The 18,697-nt window shown below is 42.0% G+C and overlaps 1 protein-coding gene across 2 annotated transcripts in view; it reads right to left on the bottom strand.

Annotated features, from left to right (window-relative positions):
• The window catches only part of DSCAM (DS cell adhesion molecule), a 467,981-nt gene that overhangs the window by 46,370 nt on the left and 402,914 nt on the right, over positions 1-18,697 (bottom strand). Inside the window, exons 22-27 of one of the 2 annotated variants that reach the window (XM_054290027.1) lie at positions 11,895-12,012; positions 10,920-11,083; positions 7,970-8,068; positions 7,224-7,412; positions 5,584-5,874; positions 537-713 (exon numbers count right to left, since the gene is read on the bottom strand). In XM_054290027.1, coding sequence (XP_054146002.1) covers positions 537-713; positions 5,584-5,874; positions 7,224-7,412; positions 7,970-8,068; positions 10,920-11,083; positions 11,895-12,012 — 1,038 coding nt within the window. Of the gene's footprint in view, positions 1-536; positions 714-5,583; positions 5,875-7,223; positions 7,413-7,969; positions 8,069-10,919; positions 11,088-11,894; positions 12,013-18,697 lie in introns of those variants that run through there. The other variant, XM_054290028.1, reaches the window with a different exon arrangement.

Genomic DNA, 18,697 nt, shown 5'->3' with positions numbered 1-18,697 from the left:
AGGATTAGAGGAAAATACAGATCAGTAACAATGAAAAGCCAGTGAACAATGAAGTGTTGTGTAAGTTCTATTATAAAAAATCATGGGGAAAATGTGGTAACAAATCTGAGAATATCTGGTTGTGGGTTCTATCCTACTAAAATCTGACTACTTTCATTTTATTATTTGGAAATAATGGTTAGCATCTGCTGGAATGTTGAGATTCCCTTGTCTTCAGAACATCTGATTTCATCCTTCAAAAAAAAAATCTACTTTAAGCTCATTGAGGGAAGCAAACGAACAACAAAAAAAGGAAAGCGAACCAATGAGAAATATCTTCCTTTCCCCCATGAAAAATAATAAAAATGTACATATTAATACTTTTTTTAGAAACTTCTGACCAAAATAAAAAGAAGGAATTTCTACAGAAAACACACACACACTGTTCTGTAGTGCAGGAAAATGATCCCAGCTGGGGATTGCACACTTTGGTCACGTGCAGCCCCACTCCTGTTTTCATGTTCTGGTAGAGAAAAGTTCCACAGACACCCCCTTACCTCGCAGCCTCTTCAGCCTCTGCTCCCTCCTCCTCCTCCTGACGATCAGCAGCATCACAAAGAGCAGCAAGACCCCCACCAAGATGCAGGAGATGGTCACCAGCATCTTCAGCCCTTCGTTGGTCCCCAGCCCTTCCTCACTCTGCACAACCGACTTGATGAGAGGAGGGATTGTACCTGCAAACAGGGGCATGGCATTAGAGGCCTCTTAACCAGGACAAAATATTGACTTCTCAGGGAATAAAGCATTTTGTTGCTTCAGGTGCTGGCAGAACCCTCAGCTGGATTTTTCTGTTTGGAGTGGAGGCTACATTTGTATGTCTAATGGCCACAAACGCATAACCAGGCTCATGGTAATGAGGGACTGGCTGCAGAGATTATCAGAAATCCAAAAGAATTGCACTCATTGATTAAGGAAAACCATGCCTGATATGCAGTCAAGTACTATGATTAATTTTGAGTCCTATTAAATTATTAAAAAGCTGTAAGAGAGCTCAGAATTCCTCCCTAATGTCTATTATTCCTTATTATGGGGAAATAGCACTGCTGTGACATTTCTGCTGGGCTTTGCTGTGCAAGGAACCCATTTGACAAAGCTCATTTTGTGCCACATACATCAGATTAATCCTTTGCACAGAAACATTCTGCTATCAGTTCTGAGGGTGCAGCAGTGATAGTGATCTGAAATTCAGACAGCCAACCTGATACTAATCTGCTAAAGACTGTCTGACATTATACTCATCAGTAAAACAGGAGAGTAATGCTGGATAGAAACAATCAAATTTTGAGAGGGAAACAAGGGAAATGAATCTACCAGCTACTGGCAGGCAGCTCACTTTTTCATTCTGGGACATATTTGCATTTTGAATATACCTGGCTTCCTGGTGATATATAATACTTGAACTTTTCAATTCTTTTCTTCTTTACCTCTAAGGGACGTGAGAAGAATGCAGCACCTTCTGTGGAAGGCTGTTTAGTCATGGAAGACTTCTCACTCATTTCCTGATTACTATTAAACTGCTGAATGCAACCACAAATGAAGCTATAAAATGCAGATTTCCTTGAAATGCGTAGAAACACGTAAGTATTGTGAACTGTGATGACTTTGGATGGAAGCTATTAAATTTTAACCAGCTACTGAAACATAAAAGTGGCTACTTACTTGCTAAAAGGAAAGGAGGGTGAGAGAGAAAACAGGCACATCCTTTTTTACATTTTAATTGCTGCATTAAGTGATATGGTTATATCTCATCATGTGCTATACAGTATCAGAATAAAAACTGAGATCTGATGCAGTACAGTGTGAGTGCCATAACCACAGTGAAAATGTAGAATCCCAAGTCCTGTTTTTTTCAGAAGAGCTATTTCAGCTTCATATAAAGAGAGGAGCAGCTCCCTAAAGGGACAAAGATAAAAAGAAAAGCTACAACCATCCAAACCTATATTAGGTACTTTGGAAAATTTGTTTTCTTACAATTGCATTTGGAATATTTTTCTAATGTTCCATTGCAGTTCTTCTCCATAATTTTCTTTCTTTTTTTTTTTTTCTAATTTTCTGTTTCTTGAACACACAGCAGGATATTTTCATCTTGCCCTGAGATGCACACTTTGTACTACTTTAAAGGCAAATAAAATTATTAGATGAAGAAATGGAAAGAACTTCAAGCTCCTGGAGGTAATACTAATAACTGTCTCCACATCCTCCTAAACCCTCCTGGATACTAAAGGGCCAAAGTTTTCTCTGAATTACAGTCACAGAGACCATTAGGTTCCAGATTACCTAAAATTATGTCTTTGATGAAAATCAAACCATAAGTGGCCCTTATTTCACTTAAACCTGAAGTGTTTAGATATGTGATTATCACTATCCATACCTCTCTCTAGGCAAATGTAAACCTTATAACATTGCAAACAGGCAGTTGGAGCTTAATTAAAAAGTCATACTGCACGTTTTCACATCACCCCTTTGTTGCTTTTCAGCAATTGCGTTAGAAATTACCAAAAATTAATCCTGGAAGAAAGGGAGAATACACCATTTCAACGTTTGCTGTCATTAAGGGTCAAAGCTTTTTTCAGGACTCAGTCCCAGACAAATGAGGAGGGTTTGTTTTGTTTTCCAGTTCGGTTCACCATCACCCTTTGTTAGCCTGATTGGTGCCTCACGGAAATTGCAATCTGAATATCTCTGACCCCTTTTTCCCCTTGGTAGCAGCATCTCCCACTGCACCCTGTGAACTCAGGAGTGTGTCCTTCAGGGCAGGGAGTGCCTGGGAGGGTCAGAGTCAATTAGCAGAGTTTAGAGCTGATCCGATTTAATGCCAGGGCTACCCAGGAGCTGATCCCTGAGCTGGGAAGCTCCTTTGCAGCTCTCCACAACTGCAGCTGCACAGGGCTAAAAATATCTCCTTATGGATCGTGTGCTTCTGAAAAAACAAGGGGCAGGCAGGTCAGCCAACCTGTAAGCTGGAAATTGTGCTGAAATGCCCATGAACAGAGAGCAAAAAGCTGCACGTAGGTTTGTCATTAACCCTCTGACCTGATTCAGCACAGGGGGAGATTTGAGGGGGAGGATGCTGAGCCATGATATTCCTCCCACACACAGCAAAGTGACCCAAAACCACGTAACTCTGGGATTTCTGCAAACTTTACAAAGGCTTTATCTTAAAGCTCCTAAAGCTTCTAAGCTTGTTCTTAGCGTTTGGCATCCCAGAACTTTCATACGCTGCATTATCTAATCTTCAAAGTGCTACTCTTGTATCTGCTTTATCTGAGGGGCAGCTGTGGCCCCTGCAAGCTGGAAGGGGCTAATCTCTCATCACAGGGTGAATCAAAGGTAGAGGCAGGGATGGAACTCAAAAGTGGGGCTGGCCAAGAAATTTCCACAGGTTTTTTTCTGCAAACAAAAATTCCCAGTCTATGGAAGCAAAAATTTCTGTATCAATTACTTGTAAGAATGATAATCATCATCATCATCATCAGTTTATAATTTCAGTTCTGAGTCAAATCTAGCAAATGTAGAAAATCTGAAAACTGAAATTTGCTTTTCCATCCCTGTTTTCCTCTCATAACCTCAGGGTCAGTATTTGAGCTTGCTCTGCCTCTCTAAGGCACAATTCAGTCCTGGCAAAGCACACTTCACAAACAAAATCAGCAATATCACAAATGGGAAATTTTCTAGCTGACCAGAAGCAGTGGCCCAAGAAATTTATTGCTGCAAATATTTTTTACTGTTTCATTTTATCCCTTTTAAAGATGCTATATTGCAACATAAAAAATCAAAGGGTGTGCAGGTCACAGCAGAGTAAGTATCATCACCCAATCAAAGAGCAGAGCCTGACAACATTTCACATCAGATCACTGTAAGAACAGTTTTGATTGGAGTGCTAAGTGGAAATTGAAGGCTCTGGATCTCCATTTTGATATAAATTCATTTTAAGGTATGGCTTAAGACTGTTTGCCTCAATCAAATAGAAGTGATGATAATGGAACAACTGAAAGTTGGATGCTGCCTGTGGAAAGATATTGGAAAACAAAACAAAACCACCATAGGTTAAGTAAAATGAGAAGAAATTAACTCATAATACTTGAAAGCATTATTATTGATAACAGCTACACTTCTCAGTAAAACAAGTCCTTCACATGCCTGGAAAAACCTGGACCATATGTGTAGTAACTGCTCAGATCCTGGTTTCCTGTGGGCCTCTGGAGTGCTGAAGATCTCTCTCTTAATTTTCCAGGCTGTCTGAAATAATATGTGGACTTGTGTGGTAGCTTACCAAAGATGATGGTTTTCCAAAGGGTGATTAATTATCTGCAAGAGCTGCTGGGTACCCAGCACAAAGGCTGGTACAGCAGCAGAGGATGTGTCAGGTGCTGAGGTTTAAACTTGCCTAAGTCAAATCCCACATTTCAGCCTGGGAATGACCCCTGAGCTGTACATGAGTGGTGATGTTCATGTGGAGGCCTGTTACCAACACAGAGTCACAAACAATTACCAATTTGGTGCTGTCACAACCATCAGCTCCTGTTTGAACTTGCTCACCAGTGCTGTAGCTTAATTTAACACCACAGATGCTGCCAAGTGGTTGCACAACGCAGCACAACACCCCTGGCAACTCAGCAAGGTTTTACACTGGAAGTCTCCAGAAAAGCTCTGGCAATTCCCACTGGAGCAATCCAGAGCTGCCATCTGGAGCCATCTGTGCTGCCTTTTTGCCAGGAACGCTGCCCTTCCCCACTGTGGAGCCAGCAGCCCTCTCACCCAGCCTGGCAGCACCTGAGCTGCACTCAGTGACAATCTGGCATGTTTGCTCCTGCCCTGGTGTCCTGGGTTTTGCAGGGTGGGCAGAACCCCTGGCAGAAGGGTGGGATAAAACAACAACTCCCTCACATCTTTGTCCTGCTGCTGGGCATGACAGAGCCATCTGTCATGGCCATTAGTTTCACTGTTCCCTGCCTGTGAGCAGGGATGGTTGCACTGCCATTGCTCTGCCCTTGGAGGATGTTATCCAGAGGCTTTCCCAGAGGACAACCTGCTTGGCTGCTCCAATGTGTCCCATAATGAGTTTTGGGCCGTGTCACAGGGAATAGCAATTAAACCAGACACCCCCGTGAATGGCTGCAGGAACAAATTCCATGGAAGACTAAAATTTCATGGAAAAGATGCATGAAATACTAGGAAAGGCCCCTGTAACCACTGGAACTAATGACTTTTAATGTCCTGTGATTATGTGTCTCATGGCTGATTGACTTTGGAGTTTTTCCGAGGTGAGGACAAATAAACAATTCCTCTTTTCTGCCTGACAGCCTACTGTCAGGAAATCAGGAGCTATTTTACATCTTTGAGACTTTAACCTCTCTGACAGCATGGCTGGTAGATTCAAAATGTGGTTTTTGAGGAAAAAATAGAAGAAAAAATAGAAGGATTTTTTAAAAAATCTTTTTCCTTTTTTTGAGGAAAAAATAGAATATGAGCAAAAAGAAAAAAAATCACATATGAAACCCAAGTAAAACAGCATCTGAGGCGTAAATTAAAGGAAATACTTACTGCCGTCATAATTGAGCGTGGCAAATTTGGCTTGTTTCTCTGCACAGCCAGCACTGTTGCACACCCTCATTTGCAGCTCGTACCAGGTGGCCTCCTGGAGGTCATAGAGGATGTAGGACTTGGACAGGGATGTCCTCTGGGCCGTGGTCCAGACCGTGGTGCCAAAGGGCCGGTACTCCAGGGTGAAGGAGGTGATGGGGCAGCCGCCGTCGTTCCAGCCGATCAGGTTCAGCCTCACCCGCGTGGTGTTGATGCTGGCAAAGAGCTCTTGCTCCTTGGAGAACTGTGGCTCTAGAGGCAGGGGGATATTCCAGATAAAATGCTTTAATATTGCACATAAAACCTCTCAAAATAGAAAATCTAGAGAATAATTTCTAGGGCAACCTCGATTCTGTCTTAAATTCAGCATCTATATATTCAGCTTCCCCCCTCCTCCTTCTTAAATCTTTTTTCCCTCTTTGTGTCAGACTCACAAACCCAGATTTTAAAACCAGTATATGGAAAAAAATATCCAAACATCCATTTAAAAAATATGGTTTGTTTTGTCTTGCAGAACTTGACGCAAACTTTTCCTTTACTTTTGACACTTATCTGGTTCAGAGGATGCTGCTTGCACACTCCTGCAATACTGGCTTGGAGCAGAAATCAGACACTGGCTCCATTTCCTTTATACATAAATATACTCCCTGTCTTCCTTCAACACACAGATAAACAACCCCCTGAATTTTCATAAGAAGAGAAGAGCCAATTTCCTCGTGGCAATGAAATAATGAAATGGAATTGCTATAGTCTGTGACAGTGGAGACACCCTCTTACCAAATATCTGCCAACCCATCTTAGAAAAAAATTATTAGAGAAAAAATGACAGAACATTAGCCTGTGTGGGCTTCAAGTCTCACAGCCACAGCCTTTTTTGTCACAGCCCATGTAAATGTTTCCAAAGCCAGAAATATTAAAATATCCAGGCCTGTTTTCTCATCAACCCAGGATCTCCAGCAGAGTGCAGCAGCATTAGGAGGGCAAAGGGGATGGAACCATGTGGCATTCACATTTCCTGAACATGATTCCTTTGCCCAGGGTTTGTCTCCTGGGCAGCTGAAAGGCAGCAAGAAGCCTCAGAGAAAAGGAAAACAATTCTTATCTCATTTGCTTCTCCTGTGTTGTGCTCATGTGGAATGTGTTTAGAGATTGTTTACCCACAGGTGATTGTTTCATTGGATTCTGCTGTGAGTTGTTTTTACTCACTGGCCAATTGGGGCCAAGCTGTGTTGGGACTCTGGAAAGAGTCACAAGTATTCATTATTATCTTTTTAGCATTAAGTAAGTATCTTTTCTGTATTCTTTAATAAAAACATAGTATCATAAAATAATAAATTAGCCTTCTGATTGGTTTCTGCTGTGAGTTGTTTTGACTCATTGGCCAACCAGGGCCAAACTGTGTCAAGACTCTGGAGAGAGTCACGAGTATTCATTATTATTTTCTAGCATTGAGTATCTTTTCTGTATTCTTTAGTATAGTACAGTCTTCTTTAATATAATATAGTATTATAAAGTAATAAATTAGCCATCTGAGAACATGGAGTCCTTCTCATCATCTCTTCCTTTGCTGGTGCCCTGCATTGACAGCAGAACCAACTGACCTTTGCCGAGCGTCTTGGCCTCGATGATCTCGCTGATGCGCCCCGGCCCCACCCCGTTCTGGGCAGTCAGGGTGAACTTGTACCAGGTGCCACATTTCAGGGTTTCCAGCCTGTAGGATCTCTCACTGGGGCTGATGGGGAAACTGCCCCACTGCTCACTGTTATCCTCTGAGTACTGCAGGATATAACCTGGAGGGAAAGCGCGGATGGCAAGGGTATCACAAATTCATCAGGGAACCCAAGGAGGCATTTTAATGACCTAATAAAACTGAAAAAAATCCCATGTGCAGGGAAAGATACAGCTCTCCCCTGACTGAAAGATGCCAGGCAATGCATTTTGCCCACTCTGATAACAGCTTAAGTACAATTTTTTATGATGGCTTCAAGGGGAAAAGAAAAGGATGGATATTTCTAAGGACCCTTCAATCAGTAACAAACAGATGATGAACCTGCACCCTCCAAAATGAGTGGTTAGAGATTACACATTTGGAAAATCAGATAGAGCAACTGTCATAACAGCTGAGGAGAAAGTGATTAAATGTGTGAATAAACCACCACAAAGACAAACTGCAATTTACTGAAAGCTGTTATAACCATGATAGTGCACATTAAGGGTTGACAGCAATACAGATTGTCTTGTTTTTCTTTCTTTTTCCTTTTTTTTTTGAGCCATTCATAATTTTATACTAATCCTATCAACATATGATAATTTAGTAAGAAGCAGCAATTAACCTGAATTACATTACCTCGGATAGAACTGCCCCCATTGTCTCCAGGTATCCAGGAAAGAGTGATAGAGGAAGATGTAGTTTTGGATACAGTGAGTCTTGGCTGGTCTGGTGGAACTAGATGGGAAAATAGTTAAAAATGGAAAACAGTTAAAAATAGAAAATGCAATCAAATGGTTTGACACGATGTTAATCACTTCTAAGAGTCATTTATCAAATAGCTGCTTTGAGTTGCAAAAAATGCAAATGATTTCTGTCAAAGTGTCTGTTTAGCTGACATCCTTGGTTAAGACGAGAACAGACAAGCTCTCATTTTTTTATTTAATTTTATGCACAATTTTGTCTTTCAATTCCTAACCTTTGTTTTTCTCTGAATTTTTTTGCATCTGTCCCATTAGCCCTCAATGGCACATGAGCTCCCCAGCCATTAATTTTCTTTTTTTTTTGATATCTGTTTTGGGGAGAAGATAAAATTTTAGTGACAGGAAACATGTGCTGCTGCAAATGATGCCCCACTCATTTCTCTGTGTGCAGGCTATTATGGCAAAATGAAAAAAGGTGCGAATCAGGGGCTTCTGCCAGTGCAAATGTGAGAGCTAATTAGATATCATAGATAGATTTGTGACTGGAGGCAGATCCAGTCCTCTTCCAAACCACTGTGGCTTTTGGTATAAAGGATTCCCTACCCTGTCAGCAAAGACTGGAAGCACTTCAGCTCTGCTGCTCCCCAAAAACATTATGGGGGATGGAAGATCAGGGTTCCAAGGATCAGCTGCTGACTGAGTGCAGAAATAAAACAGGGGTTTAAACTCTCAGGGGCTTAAACTCTCATCCACTTCCCAGTTCCCAGCTTCCTTTGGAGGGAAAATCATGGAATGGTTTGGGTTGGAAAAGACCTTAAAGATCATCTCATTCCAATCCACTGCCATGGGCAGGGACACCTTCCGCTGTCCCAGACTGGTCCAAGCCCTGCCCAACCTGGCCTTGGAGACTTCCAGAGATCCAGGGGCATCCACAACTTCTCTGGGCACCCTGTGCCAGGCCCTCAGCACCCTTACAGGAGGAATTTCTTCCAGCATTAAAGGGCAGAGAAGGAGCCCTGTCACATCCAACAAGTTGCGTGGGATAGGGAAAACTGGGACGAGGAATTGACACAGGGAGCTGGGACTGGAAATGGACTGGGAACATTATACTGTCAGAAAAGTGGAGAAAATTGAGCTTTGCTGCCTCAAGAATAAGGAGTGAGGTATGGACAGTGTCCATGCTTGCAAAGGATCAAGAAGCAGCAGCAAAAATGGGATGAAAATCTGGGGAGGAGAGACAACAGGATGACCACAGCTCCCCTGGCTGGGACAGAGAGGGTGGTGGTGCCTGTGACCTGTGCTGGCAGGAGCTGCCCTTGTCCTGACACAGTCCCATGACCAGGCAGGACAGAAATCCAGATTGCCCTGCTGTGTCCAGCTTTCTGCTGCCAGAGAACATTGCCTGCTTTGCCTGTGATTAAGGGACAGCTTTTCCTGCAGAGTGAAACTCCAGGGAAAGCTCGCCACTGCATTCATGTTCAAGCCATCAGACTGCAGAATAATGGGTGCTGATGTAAGGCAGAATCTGCTGCTTTCCAGCTATGGATTACTTCAAAGAGAAGTTGATTTTTTTTGCCCTCACAGGGCCAAACAGGGCTGAAGAAAACAAAAGAGACAGTTTATACTCTAAAGGAAAATTCCCTTTGTGAGATGGATTTGTTCTGTTATTCTGAGTGACTTTGCTGAGTCCATGGGGAGAGAGTGCACACACTACACTGGGAAAGATTTATTGCAAAAGCTTTCATCACAGCTTCACCCTATCTACAAAAAATGGTGGTCCCACATATTAAAAGCCACTCTTTGTCTGTCCCTTAGGGAAGCAATATTGATTTGCTTTTAGTTGCTGCAGTTCAATAACAGCAAATATATGCAATTATAGAAGTACTTAGTGAAATATAAATGGAAGGTTTCCATTTGATGGTGTTTTTTCTCCCTACTTCCTGTTGTGGTCATGCTTCAAACATCACAGAAGAGCATCTTTAGTTTCTGTTGGATAGTAGGGAAGCTGATATATGCCAATATCTGCCGTGAGGTTTGTTCCAAGGCTTAGTGGAGTGGTTTAGGCAGGGAGAGAGGGGGACTGCAGTGGAAACAACCTCTCTGCGCTCTCATGTGTTTGCACTTGAAGCCTAAATTTCACATCCAGGAGAGTGATGGTTCCCTCTGGTACAAAAATTTGCAGTAAATTGAAGCACTTGTAGGATCTGCTTTAGTGTAAGTGAGCAAGGAAATCTGCACAGGGAATTCTTCATATGTGAATACACAGGCTCTGCTTCACTTTACTCTTGGTTTATATTCTTATATTATCCCTGCTTTTGTACATATCAACACCATCCTGGATGCACTTTGTACTTTTCAACATGAATATAAAATGTAGCTGCAGAAATGCATTAACTGATGTTTCATTTCCAATGCTTGCTCATTTTCACCTCATATTAAAATTCTGTGCCTGCATAATGAAGTTTTTGTGCAAGGTCTCAGTACAGAGGCAAATTTCTGCTGATAGCTTTTCAGGAGCTAAATGAAAGGCCTTCATTTAGGTCTTTCTGAATTTTGTAATATTAAAATGATACATGTGGTATTTGTAAGGAGAAGGCAGAAGCTGATACCTTCTGTGTGAAGAACTAGAAGATAACTGAATGCAAACACACCATTGTCAATCTTACAAAAACTCACATAGAGACTTAACTGAGTGTGTGAATTGTTTCACCTAAAGCACCATTTTCTAGATCATAAAATTCCCATGGCTGAATCAGAATGACTTATGTATGAATTTGGAAGAATTAGATTTGCACTAATACACACCAATACGAATATCTTGCATTTCAAACAGACACACCTTTAAACACATGGTAACGATTCTGAGGTGGATCCAACAGCCTTACCTTGTACCTGCAAATTCAAAATGATTTCATCTGAGCCCCAGTTGTTGCTGGCCACACAGCTGTAGTAGCCAGAGTCCTCTGCCTTCACAGTCCTGATGACAAAGCTGCCGTTGCTGAAGATGCTCCTTCGCCCATCAATCATCACTAGACTGGGTGTCCCGTTACTGCCTCACAGGAAACAAAGTGCATACATTAAAGAAGTTACAATCAAAATTAATCACAAGTGGGTTCTTTTTTCTTGAAGCAGCTAAGAGTGGAAAGAGAGGAAAAGGTGTGGGGTGAGGTGCGTCCCTTCAATATGGCAGCAAAGGAGAATTTTCTGTTGGGAAATATCTATCATTTGCTTAAAAACACACTTTTTCCCCGGACCCAGTGTAGTGAAGACAGAAATTCACTCCTTCCTTAACTTGTTATTTCATAAAAATGCTGAAATGAGGGTATAGGCAGTTCCTGGCTATGAAGTTCATCCGTATGAAATCACAGGTATTTATATCAATGCACAAGATGGTTTCATAGCACTGCAGTTTCCCTGCTTACACAGTGCTTGGATGAAAATTATTGTCCATGTGTGTTTCCAAAGTGGCTCTGTCAGACTGGGAAACTAAAGCTGAGAACAGAATAATGGAAAATTAAATATGTGCAAGACATTTACTGCCCACCTCAGCACAAATCACTGTATCAGGCACTTTGCCCTCTCAGAATAAAACCTTCCTGACTGCCTGAGGATAAAACAAAAGCACTCCTAAGTTTTACATTTTGAATGTTTACCTATAGCCCTTCTTCATTATTTTTTGTCCCTTTGATGCCCTGTAATGACCACAGGAATTTCTGAAGTCCTCATCTACTGTGACCAAGTGCAAATCACCACCACCAGTCCTTCTCCTTCTGCCAGTGCCCCAGGATCAGCCTCCCCACAACCCTCAGGATTTTAAGGAAATGGGATTTATCTGAGCTGCACATTTAGTTGCTGGTTACCTATCCTTCATCCACTTGACTGTTGGAGCAGGGTCCCCCACAGCTTTGCAGGGGAGGACAATGTCCTTCATCCAGGGCGTTGTCACCGTCCCACTGAACGTCAGAATCCTGGCAGGAGCTGGGGGGAGACAGCAAGAGACTGGAGTGAGGTGTCCTGTCATGGACGTGTTTTATGAAAAATCCTTTCCTTAGGATTTTTTCTCCTGAGAAGCTGAGAGGTCTAAGAAATGAAATGTAAACAATGATTATCTGCTGCTGTAGAATGCAACAGGTGCATCTCTGGTCGGTTCATGTGGTTGTTTTTAATTAATGGCCAATCACCGTCCGGCTATCTTGGACTCTCTGGTCAGTCACAAGATTTTATTATCATTCCTTCCTTTCTATTCCTTTCAAGCCTTCTGATGAAATCCTTTCTTCTATTCTTTTAGTATAGTTATAATATATCATTTTCTTTAATATATATCATAAAATAATAAATCAGCCTTCTGAAACATGGTGCCAAGATTCTCATCTCTTCTCTTGCCCTGGGACCCCTGTGAACACCACCACAGTGTCCATTCCTACAGCCCTTGGAAGGGATATAGAGACACCCACAATTAAAGGGGGAAAGCCAAACCAATCTAAAAATGATGGTTTTAGGGTACTAATTCCTTGTAACTTGTAATATTAGCTATTTATTCAAGCAAAACATCAGTTTCAGTACCTGGAAGACAAGTAATTAAAAGAGAGATGAGACATGGCATTGAAGAGTCTTTGTAGAAAAAGAGAGCAAACCCATCATCTTTACTAACTTTTATATATTTTGGAGTAGAAATTATGGATGAAAATTATGTCCAAGGGATGCTTCTCTCAACACTTCCAGCAAGAATTGTCCACAGTAGACAGGTGTCTCATAAAAACTAAATTATTGATACACCTCTTCTACAACAATTTTGATATTAAGCAAAATAAACCTTAATGAATATTAGTACATTGTAGAATCTATCTGAAATCCACAAATGTGAACAAACTAAAATCAGCTTTTATCAGCTCTCAGATCACCTAAATATATATAAAAATATCATTTGTGTATTTTCAGTTTATAGATTATGTTAGAACTTCATTTGTTATTCCTCAAGAATGACGCCTGATAGAAATACACTTTCTGCTGGTCTCTAAATGACATATTTTAAAAGCACATACTGAATACAGATAGACAAAATACTTGCATTTTGTCCTGATCTACTTCAATCGTGCACACAGATCAGAACTTATACTTAATAATCCATTTTGCACCAATTAGGAAAACATGAAAATGAGACCCAGCATCAAATATAACTGGGACAGTTAATCTGGAAAAAGATTCATGCATAAAAGAACAGGCCTTGAAAAATTAAGCAAAATTACTTGAGTAGGCTGCAATGGGACTTGAGATATTCACAAAAAGAAAAGATTTCACAGATTATACAATCAATTTGGACTGTGTTGCCTGTGTTCTCTTCATGCACTGTTGAAGGCCAAGCTTCTCAAGGGTTTTTTTTTTTTTAATCAAGAGTTTTTTATTTTCCCTCTGGTCAAAATTTTAACTAAAACACAAGTTGAAGATTTAGGTAACAGACAAAGTGAAGGTTGGGTAATTGGCCAGAACTACTTTCCCAACATGCCCTGTCCTGGCTGAACAGCAGCTGGAGATGCCTGGCTCCCTCCTTGCAGAGCTCTGAGGTTTAACCCTTTCAGGACAGAGCTGTGGCTGGTGCTCTGGGCAGTCAGAAACTCTCATGGATCAGGTTGGTTTTCCACCTGATCTAAAATAACTAAGATAACATTTTCTAGATAACCTGATATCCTAAGGTAACATTTTCTGGAAAAGCCTTGCACAGGGCTGTACTCCCAGAAGCCATCTGTGTTGGGTTTGTAGGGCCAGGTTTTGGTAGTGGGGAGGTCACAGCTTGCCAGAAGCTTCCCCCATGTCCAGCAGACATGATGAGCTGCCTGTGACCCCAAACCTATCTTCTTGTGCTGCTGGGGAGGAGGAGATAGAGCTGGGAAGGAGGGAGGGGTGTGGGGAAGGTGTTTTTAAGATTTATTTTTCTTCCCATTATCGTGCTCTGATTTTGTTGGTAATAAATTCAATTAATATCTCAAATTTGAGTCTATTTTGCCTGTGAAGGTATTTTTTGAGTGGTCTCTCTCTGTCTTCATCTCAACTCATGAATCTTGTTATATTTCCCTTCCCCTGTCCACCTGCAGAGGAGAGTGATAGAGAAGCTCTGATGGGGAGGAGGAGATAGAGCTGGGATGGAGGGAGGGATGTGGGAAATGTGCTTTTAAGATTTATTTTTCTTCCTGTTATCGTGCTCTGATTTTGTTGGTAGTAAACTCAATATCTCCAATTTCAGTTTGTTTTGCCTGTGATGGTATTTTTTGAGTGATCTCTCTCTGTCCTCATCTCAACTCATGAACTTTTGTTGTATTTCTCCTTCCCTGTCCAGCTGTAGAGGAGAGTGATAGAGAAGTTCTGGTGGGTGTCTGGCACCCAGCCTGGGTAAACCCACCACACCATGGGCTAGTTAACCAAAGTAACTCAAACAGAAAAATGCTCAGAGCAGCCAGAGACACAGAGAGAAATGCTGACTCTGCTGAAGTTGGTGTAATAAGTCACATTTGTCTTCAGTGGTGCCAGGTTTTGCTGCAGGAGGCGCCTCGTGGCCCTCATGCCATCTCTGAAAAGCAGCAGGAGATGCTGTCAGCATCTGTGAGCATCTGCACTGCTCAGATTCCTGTCCTGTACAAAATTCCCTCTGCCACATGAAATCTGAAAACTCATTTAAAATTTACTATTAATCATTTTCTCCGTGGCCTCCCCACATTTCCAGTGTTTCTTGAAACATCCAGCTACTCCAAACTGCTGTCAGGTCCTGCAGGACAAAACATGTGGAACACAGGAATCCTGCTGAAGCCTTCAGCGTGGCATGGCACCACTGTCAGCAAAAATTTTGTGTTATCCCTTTGTTTTTAATGGTTATTTCAGCGTGAATTCTTCCTTAAGATCAGATGTTGAAAGTGCAACATTAATGCTGTAGCTCCTGGTTTTCAATATCCTGTATCCCTCATTTTACTGAGATGGGTGGAAGTAACATAAATCTCACAGGAGCCTAAGCCACTGGTAAGATGATAGATCATGACTCAGAAAATCATCAGAAAAGCACAGTGCACTATTTCTGTGAAAGCATCCACAGCTTTCTATGGATTTTCTCATTCCTTCCATGTACTGAGTGCTTTTAAAAGAAATGGTAAAACAGCAGGAAATTTTTCAAGACCAATTTTCTTTATAGCTGAACTTCAAATGATGTCCTGAGACTGCTAAAAGGTGCACAAAGAAAACTAGAAACAAAATAAATGTCAAGTGAAATCCACCTCAGAGCAATAGGTTTGAAATTCTAGCAGGCATTCATGAGGTAAGAAAGCCTGGGATCTCACAGACCTCTTTCTTTTGAGCCATGGGTATTTTTGGAATCATATGGATAAGCTGCAGGGTTTACTTCTTTATTATCAAAGCTACCCACATGCCTACACACCTCCCTCCAGCCTTACATTTGATGGCATGGCACTGGATTAGGGCTGTGTCTGTTCCTATTATTTTTACAAACCACCCAATTATTAATTGAAGATAAAGAGGTTCCTTCACAGAACAGTGCACTCTCTTATGATAATGCAGTTTTCTGCATGTTTGCTTGTTTAAATTACAAATTCTCTAACCTGCATTTACTGCCACAGAAATAGAAATGGGCAGAAATTCTTGGTAGGAGGATGTAACACACGTGGGTTTTTCTTCCTCCAGAGGACAGAACTGTGGCTTAAAGGTGAACTTCAGAAGGAAACTGAACGAGAGCTTTGACATTTCACTGCAGTTCAGCTTAAAAAAAAAAATAAAAGCTCCACCAGTGAATACCCTGGGTCAGGAGATTCCTTCATTTAATTTCTCACAGAAGAGGGTGGGCAGGCCCTGGCACAGGTGCAGGATCCCTGGCAGTGCCCAAGGCCAGGTTGGACACTGGGGCTTGGAGCAGCCTGGGACAGTGGGAGGTGTCCCTGCCATGGCAGGGGTGGGATGGGATGAGTTTTAAGTTCCTCTCCCAACCCAAATCCAGATTTCATTATTCCTGGTCTGATTCCCTCTGCCTTCCCCTTGTGAATTTAATTCCAATCCTCAGGACTCACTCCCTGTGTCCAGGTTCCTCCTGGAAGAGCCACCCCTGGAAGGTGATCCCTGTGCAAACCCAGCTGGGAATGGCTCCCAGCGCCAGAGGGCAGGGCTGGGTGGGATCTTGGGAATAAGGAATTGTTCCCTGGCAGGGTGGGCAGGGCTGGCATGGAATTCCACCCCTGGATCCCTGGCAGTGCCCAAGGCCAGGTTGGACACTGGGGCTTGGAGCAGCCTGGGACAGTGGGAGGTGTCTCTGCCATGGCAGGGGTGGCACTGGATGATTTTTAAGGGTCCTTCCAACCCAACCCATTCCATGGTTCTGTTTCTAACATCCCCTGCACTTCAGTCTGATCAAAGAAACAGAACAGTGTGTCCTGTCATGTGAACCCCACATTTACATAAGTAAATGTTACTTAAAACCATTAAACACACAAAGCAATGCAGACTAAGGGGGAAATCTGTTCAGAATTCATGCTCAGGTAGCTCAGAAAACCAGGGGAAACTCAAAAGTCAGAGCATTGTCCCCAGAGGATCAGATTGCCAGGGGTCTGGATGTGTTCTTGTCACACTGGCAGCAAATGCCATTCCCCATCAGTCATGGCCAGTAAATCAGAGGGACAAGTGCGTGCAAGGCTTTTTGTCTTCTGAGTATACTTGAAAGGCTAAACCCACTTCTTTCATGTCACCAGTGAAGAGTAATTTGAGGGGCAGGAGCACAGCTTGCTTATGTGGAGGCTGAACTTTCATTGCCATGATTATTTTCTGTTTGTTGGGGATTTTTTTTTATTATTTCTGTCAGTTAATTACAGAGAATAACAATCTGTTCTGAGAAATGAAGACACTAAAGAAAGAAAGAAATGCTAACTTGAATTAAGCTTTCATGTAAATTGGACTATCCATTTCACATCAAACCCCTATCTAGACATTCTCATTGTTCTCAGAGGAGTTCTTAAAGGGGTTATAATTAAGTTGACATAATTCAATTCTAAGTTAACTCTTATTAGCTGTCATGATGGTATCATTACTTGGACAGTTACTGTGCAGTAAGAGGAGCAAAAAAAGGAAGCAAACAACTACAAAATAATTGCCCACAGGATGGTTTTGCATTGGGAAGTTAAGGCAAAATCATGATTTAACGGCTTCTAACCCTGGGATGTGCTGTTTGCTACAGATATAGTGTGGGGTGAAAAAGGTCTTTGAGGCTTTGAGCTCTGCCCATCCTTCCTCATTGTGCACTGCCCTCAGCACTGATCACCACTTTCTCCCAGCTCCCTAAAAAGCCCTGAGATGCATTCATAAAGGAAATTTTGTATGTGACACAATAATTTCTAACCTAGGTACATCCAAAGTTCATAAAATTGCTATCTATCAGTATTCCTAGTGCCCATCAAAGCCTCCACAAATGGATTATTCATTACTTTTACAGTCCTAAGTGCATGTAAGAGGCTTTTCCTGAGCATCATCTAATGCTGACTTTATATTGGAGTATCACTACGAACTCTAAGGTTGACTGGATGCATTCTTCTGTCCTTTGAAATAAAGTCTTCTTCAGATTGACCTGTCTATATTGAAGTAATTAATTATTTTTTCTTTTAAGTCATCTTGCCTTTTCATAAAAGTTATTTTTAAGTTCCATGACTTATTTGTCATCATGGATTATGTTATATAAGCTTCAGAGGAGCAGAATTAATTCTGGTAAGCTGGATCAGTTTAAGTCCATGTGGGTCAAGTTGCAACTTCTCAATTTTTGGCAAACAGAGAGCAATTGCACACTGCAATTCCTCATAACTTGAGGTCATGAATATTGGTGCCTGCAAAGCCTGAATTGATCTGTGTTAATCTTTGAACATTTCCCTCTTGGTGTTCATCTTTGAACATTTCCCTCTTTTAAAAATGCATAGGGCATGGCAGAAGAGAACTTCTAGTGCATTTTGTGCAGGGTTTGCCTGCAGCCTCAATCTATTAGGATTGCACCATGTCTAATAATTTTTGCCCTTATTTGAGCATCTATTTTTATACTTGTTTTGTTTGCTTTTTTCTTTTCGTCACCGCACGTTGATTACACACAGGTGACAGCAAACGAGGGATACACTGAAACCTTTGCCTTTTTTCCTGAGTTGTTTGCTCATGATCTTCCTTCACTGGTGTCCTTGACACTCCTCATCCCCCTTTTGGGATCTCAGCTTTGGTCTCACTGATGTCCACAATGAAGGGTGCACTTATGCTACAATGGAAAAGCTCCAGAATTTTCAGATCTGAACAACTCTCTTTGCAGCTTCTCCACACTGGGAAACTGTCATGTGTTCAAAGAGTAAACTCCAAAATCACCATCCACCATCCACCATAATCACTGAATCCTAGAAGGGATGGGTTGGAAGGAAGGTTAAAGATCATCCAGTGCGACCTCTGCCATGGGCCACTGTCCCAGGCTGCTCCAAGCCCCAGTGTCCAACCTGGCCTTGGGCGCTGCCAAGGATCCAGGGGCAGCCACAGCTGCTCTGGGAATTCCATCCCAGCCCCTGCTCACCCTCCTAGGGCTGAATCTTTCCCCAATATCCCACCTAACCCTACAGTCTTTCTGTTTGGGGCCATTCCCTGTGTGCTGTCCCTGCATCCC

Source organism: Melozone crissalis, unplaced genomic scaffold (assembly GCF_028551555.1).
Source record: "Melozone crissalis strain CALT ecotype California unplaced genomic scaffold, PUWL_Pcris_2 ptg000075l_1, whole genome shotgun sequence".
NCBI classification, from domain to species: Eukaryota; Metazoa; Chordata; class Aves; order Passeriformes; family Passerellidae; genus Melozone; species Melozone crissalis.
This window is presented reverse-complemented; position numbering and strand designations above follow the sequence as displayed.